The sequence below is a fragment of the Anolis carolinensis genome, chromosome 6 (assembly GCF_035594765.1).
Source record: "Anolis carolinensis isolate JA03-04 chromosome 6, rAnoCar3.1.pri, whole genome shotgun sequence".
Taxonomy (NCBI): domain Eukaryota; kingdom Metazoa; phylum Chordata; class Lepidosauria; order Squamata; family Dactyloidae; genus Anolis; species Anolis carolinensis.
The window spans coordinates 22,987,591-22,993,653 of NC_085846.1; the positions used below are offsets into that span (position 1 = coordinate 22,987,591).

At 40.4% G+C, this 6,063-nt stretch overlaps 1 protein-coding gene across 1 annotated transcript; it reads left to right on the forward strand.

Annotated features, from left to right (window-relative positions):
- Nucleotides 1–370: 370 nt before the first annotated feature.
- LOC100566112 (lutropin subunit beta) lies at nt 371–5,084 on the forward strand. Its single transcript, XM_003222722.4, has 3 exons — nt 371–1,053; nt 4,433–4,609; nt 4,826–5,084. The coding sequence occupies exons 1-3, from the start codon at nt 994–996 to the stop codon at nt 5,054–5,056; spliced, it is 468 nt and encodes a 155-aa protein (XP_003222770.3). The 5' UTR covers nt 371–993; the 3' UTR covers nt 5,057–5,084.
- Nucleotides 5,085–6,063: the final 979 nt, after the last annotated feature.

Genomic DNA, 6,063 nt, shown 5'->3' on the forward strand with positions numbered 1-6,063 from the left:
TCCCATTCAGAGAACCCAAACATTCTTGCACTCATGTCTTAATCCAGTTTTCTCTCTGGCTAGCAACTCTTATGTCTCCTTTTCTCAAATACAATTTTCCAAGAATCTAGAATGCACCAAATTATAATTTCATCACAAATTCCTCAGGCTTCTAGTTTTCTGCATGAAGATGTCACATAGTGTTAAAAAAGAATGCTTCCTGTGTGTTGGCTAAAGTCCATGTCAAAGAACCTTGACTTTGGTTAAAGTTAGGTCATACAGGCCAAGGTATATTGTATCATACACTTGTGCCTTATGTTTTCTACTTAAGGGTTATTGGACTATTTGGTGGCAGCAACTACACTATGTAACAATTTGGGGGGGGGGGAGATCTGTTCCTGGTTTGAAAGTGTTATTTCTTCTTTAATTATGTGGTATGTACTTCAAAAGTAGTGGTTATCCTCCAGAGACTTTGTTTTTGTGGCTGCCATAAACTATATTGAATTGGTTAAGACTCTATGAGATACTCATTGAAAAAACATAGCAAAATGTGCTGCAGGATGTCCCACAAAAACAATGTTTTTGCAGTTTAATAAACTTTCCCCATATTTTGATGATAGAACCAATTAGGAAATGACATTTATAACCCAGGAACAAAGTTTGTGTTACATAGTGTAATCTAGGGTATAGGGCTATCGTGATGAGAAAATTTTGGAATGAAACAGCTTATGAGACACATGGACCATGTTGAGTTCCTTGCAAGAAAGGAAAGAAATCCTAACAATAAACAGGAGGGTATATGCAACATTGCCACAGCCTTTGATTATTCAACACTGGCTGAAACAGAATTTAAGAACAAAAGCCAGGGCTTCCAACAACAGCAAGGCTCTGTTAGCATCTTTGAAGCTGCAGCATGGTTGGGTCACGAGAGATGATATCCCTCTTTTGCTCGTCCTTGAGGCTCCTGATGGTTGGGTGACTCGGAGGAGGGGGAAGATATATATATAAAAGAAGATGGAAAATAGGACGGTAGAGCTCTTCCACAGCTCAGGAGACGGAATGAAGTTGATACAGGTAAGTGCAAATGCACAAGCTGAATGTGAGGTAGATGTATGGCTCACACTGTCACACATAGTTGTAGGCATGCTTGGAAGATAGTGTGAGCTACTGAGATTACACGTCAATGGACGTGCCTTGTTCTTCTGAATGTGAGATGTGTGCAGCACTAAAGCTAATGAACTGGGAACAGCAAAAAAGCCAGTTTTTGGCTATATAATAGGGCAACCATTCTAACTGTGACAGGTATTTAACAGACTTGTTTTGGGAGGTGGTGGACTTTCCTTTATTCCAGTTGATAGCTTTCTATCTGAGACTGCTTAAGTAAAGGATTGAATTAGATGACTTCTAAGATTCCTTTCAAATCTACCACAATAGTTTCAAGTGTTTTAGCTCAGAAGAAAAGCAACATCCAGTGAAGTGTTCAGCCTTCGGTAGACATCTGTAAAATAAGGCCTGTCGAATATGATTGCGCAGTATTGATCAAGCATGCAAAGCACAGAGTGTGAAGAACTTTATAGAGGAAGTTATCTGGCTGTCCGTCCAAACAAAACGTATATATTTTATCATGCATTCAACAAATGTTCACAAGAAATTTAAATATATATAATCTTTGATCTGGGAGCATCCAGTGGCAAAGCAGGTTAAACAGCTTAGCTGCTGAACTTCCTAATTGAATTTGCATGATGAGCTCCCACCATTAGCCCCAGTTTCTGCCAACCTAGCAGTTCAAAAACATACAAATCATCATCATCATCATCATCATTTAATTACTTATTAATTGCCCTCCATCCAAGATGCTCTAGGCGATTTACAAGATAAAATTGTAAAGGATAAAAATATGAGTAGATCAACAGAGTAGATCCCTACTCTGGAGGGAAAGTAAAGGTGCTCCATGCAGTCATGCTGGACACATGATCTTGGAGGTGTCTATGGAAAACACCAGCTCTTTGGCTTAGAAATGGAGATGAGCATCAACTCCCAGAGTTGGACACAACTAGACTTAATATCAGGGAAAAACCTTTACCTTTATCTGATCTTTGGTCTATTCATGCATGGGAACCATACAATATTGTACTGGGAGCTGCAAGTATCCATGTGTCTTCAAGTTGCTTCTCAAATTAAGGTAACTGTGTGCAGAATCACAAAACTGGAATAGACTATAAGAGTCATCCAATTCATATTTCATAGGATTTTCTTAAGCGAGGAATACAAAGAGGTGGTTCAATCATTGCTTTCCACTGAAATATATTCTATAGTACTTGGCATTCCTTTGGCAGTCTCCCATCAAAATATTAACCAAACTTGAGTGGGATCTGGTATTTTCAGAGTCTTTAGATCTCTACAGTGTGAGAATTAGAATGTTTAAATCTCTTCGTCCACTAACACTGAAATGGAGCAAGTTCGCAGTCCGAAGCTGTAGGATGCCCCCAAACAAGGATAGTACCATTTCAAAACAGGGAAGTCCCATTTCCCCATAAATAGTTAGCAGTAGTCGTTGCTTCTAGCTTTTTTTCTGCACAACACCAGTGTTTTAACATAGTTGTTTTTTTGTTGTTGTGTGCTTTTGAGTTGTTTCTGACTTATGGAGAACCATACACATTGTTTTCTTGGTAAGATTTGCTGAGAGGGGATTACCTTTGCCTTCCTCTGAGATCAAGACTGTGACTTGTCCAAGGATACCCAGGGCTCTTCCACACAGCCATATAACCCAGAATATCAAGGCAGAAAATCCCACAATATCTGCTCTGAACTGGGTTATCTGAGTCCACGCTGCCATATATTCCAGTTCAAAGTAGATAACGTGGGATTTTATTCAGCTGTGTGGAAGGGTTCCCATCGGTTTCCATAATCGAGCACAGATCCAAATCCTAATCTCCAGAGTTGCAGTCCAAAACTCAAAGAGCTACACCATGCTGGCTCTTTAAATATACATGAGTGAAACTGTTATTGATAAAATATTAGATAAGAATCTATATGCATGAAATGCTTTCCAGTCATTTCAGTGATTTTGCACTCAGTGTGCTAAAAATTGTAAGGAGGTTAATACATTTCATTCTTATTGGAAAACTGAGTAAATCAGTGTTTGCATTGCCTTTATGTTATTATTATTTTCTTTTAAATTGGTGGGGGTGGGGAGGTACAATGACAGTAATTAAAATTTCAGGTATTTAATAGACCAAGAAGACAAGGCCCATCTAGCTGCTACCATAAATCTGGCAACCTGAAGATTTACCGGACTACCATTAGATAGCAATAGACTTTGGATGGAGAAAATTCAGTAGATGCTGAAGCTAACAGAATGTGATATTGGGCTATTTTTCTTTCCAATAAGAGATTATGCCCCAAAATATTTTTTCCAAGCATTAAGTTCAGAACTTTTCCTCCTTCAGAATATTTTTGACCTACAACTTCCATCATTCCCTCCCAGCCAATGATCACAGTTGTAGAAGTTGTAGCATAAAACAGATGCAGCAGTGAGATTTCTTTCAAGAACTCTGACGAACAAAATATGTTATTCTATCCTGGAATCTCTTTAAAACTTTCAATGAAATCCTTGGCTCAGCTCTCCACATTCATTTTTGTAAGGGGCACAGAACCCCTGTGAAAGGGAAAATCTTTGAATTAAAAATGCTAATTCTTTTAATGGCGAGAATACTTCTCTAGGAATTTCTAGGCTCTACAGCAGGCCTGCATGACCTGTGGCCCTCCAGGTGTTTTTGACTTCAGCTCCCAAAATTCCTGGCAAGATATAAAAATTGCGCAATGGGGAAAAATGGAAGAGAAGAATGAAGTACATGGCATGTCAAAACCTAAAAGAAAACGTCTACAAAATGCACCTGCGATGGAGTCTCCCTCCAGAGAGATAGCAAAGATGTACAATTGCACCGACAAATGTGGGAAAGAAAAAGGCATTTTTTACCACATGTGGTGGTCATGCAACAAAGTACACAACTATTAGAAACAGATCCATGTATATCTCAAAAAAATATTAAACACAAAATTCCTGGTTATTGGAACACTTGGCTAGAGCTTCTGTGAGTTGAAGACCCAAACATCTGGAGGGAGCTGGTTGTACAGGCCTGCTCTACGGTCAACTTCTGCTAAAGAGGTGTGCTCTGGGTTCTCGAGCATGATAGACGTTGACAAAAATCCCACTAGAGGACCTAGAGGTTCCTAAAGAGAATGTCTTAATAAAATTAGTTAAAAATCAAATTTGCAAAAGCTAAATCTACAAATGTGGAAGGTTGAATGTAATTCTCATCCAGAAATCTCTAGTGCCTCACCAAACTATAAACTCCAGGATTCCATAGTGCTACAACTAAATGGTGTGAAAGTCAGTATAGCCTTGTTTTCCAAATTCCTCAACACTTATTTCTGGTCTCTTCCTGCCTAGGGAAAGAAGCCTTTGGTTGTAGCATGCTTTCTCTTGGCGGCCACTCTCTGTGCCAGCCGCAGGAGCAACAGCCTGGCCTGCCACCCTGTCAATGCCACCATAGCAGCTGAGAAAGATGACTGCCCTGTCTGCATGACCATCACCACCTCCATCTGCAGTGGTTACTGTGAGACTAAGGTGTGTATGTCTGCATCAGGGGCAGGGAGGAAGACTGGGTGAGAGAAGATCCTATCATCTCACCCAGACACAGGGAAATGATACAATGAGCCTCTACAAGCTAGGACTGACACCTTTTAAAAAAAACTATCGGTATTTCCCTTCCCATCAGACATTACCAAGGTGAAGCTATTCACATATACTACCCGCTTCCTTATATTTGCCCAACTTTTACAGGAGTTGTTATGGAAGACTATCCACTCAACCTTCAACCAAAGAGTCTGCACCTACAAGGAAGTACGCTATGAGACCATGCTCCTGCAGGGATGCCCATCGGGTGTCAACCCGTCCTTCACGTACCCCGTGGCAATCAGTTGCCACTGTGACCTTTGCAAGATGGATTCCAGTGACTGCACCGTTCAGAGCACTGGGCCCAACTCCTGCAGTAACCAAGCCATCTTTGCTTAATAAAAAGTGATGATGTTGGACAAATAAACATCGGCAAGATTGATTGCTGGAGTGTTTCTATCGATGAACATCAAGAACACAGGCGTCCTGACTTACAAACCTCTTTACATGCTCTAGCCCCCCTGCTCCCTTTCCGTTATTCAACCAGGCACATAATATCGTCCTGAATGAGCTTTGGTTACCTCTGTTCTAAATCTATTCCTCTTCTGTTTCAGCCCACATGGACCAATTGTTCTTATATTTCATCAAGACTTACAGAAACCCTATTATAGTTTCTTGTGGCAAGATTTATTCAGGGGATTTAATCAATGTCTTCCTCTGAGGCTGAGAGAGAGTCAGTTGCCACGCAGTGGGGTTTCATGTATGAGCAGGGATTCAAGCCCTGGTCTCCTGATGTCTGACCCTAAAAGTCATACTATTAAACAATGTTGGCTGCCTTTGTTGGGAGGTGTTAGCTGGCCCTGATTTATTCACATCTGGAATTCCTGTTTTTTGAGTGTTGTTCCTTATTTAATGTTCTGATTTTAGAGGTTTTTTAAATACTGGTAGCCAGATTTTGTTCATTTTCATTGTTTCCTCCTTTCTGTTGAAATTGTCCACATGTTTGTGGATTTCAATGGCTTCTCTGTGTAGTCTGACACTGTGGTTGTTTGTGAGAGTATTAGCCAGGAGAGTGGCGCAGTTTGAGGAAGATAGGCTCAAGGATAAATTCTAGAATGATACTGCCACCTGAAGCGCCAGCCACCCAGGTTGGGATCCACTGACTGACAGGAACAATATAATGATTCTTGGGGGAAGGGGCAGTTGAGTTGAATTTTATATAAAATTAAATATTATTTAAGAACACAGCATTTCTGTGTTCTAAAATAATATGCTGTGTTCAGGTTGGTTCATCAGGTTGGATTCCCCCAGACAGTAAGCAGCCAGACCTTGAAGCTGAAAGGCTATTCAATGCTAATCAAGGTGGCCAATTGCAACATTCACACCTGCCTCTAATAGACAAGAGT

Bases quoted from the DNA above. Each gene is read 5' to 3' on its own strand.
- LOC100566112 (XM_003222722.4), top strand. From the start codon at position 994: ATGGAAAATAGGACGGTAGAGCTCTTCCACAGCTCAGGAGACGGAATG. The intron at 1,054-4,432 runs GTAAGTGCAAAT...CTTCCTGCCTAG, and splicing joins ACGGAATGAAGTTGATACAG to GGAAAGAAGCCTTTGGTTGT. The intron at 4,610-4,825 runs GTGTGTATGTCT...CAACTTTTACAG, and splicing joins GTGGTTACTGTGAGACTAAG to GAGTTGTTATGGAAGACTAT.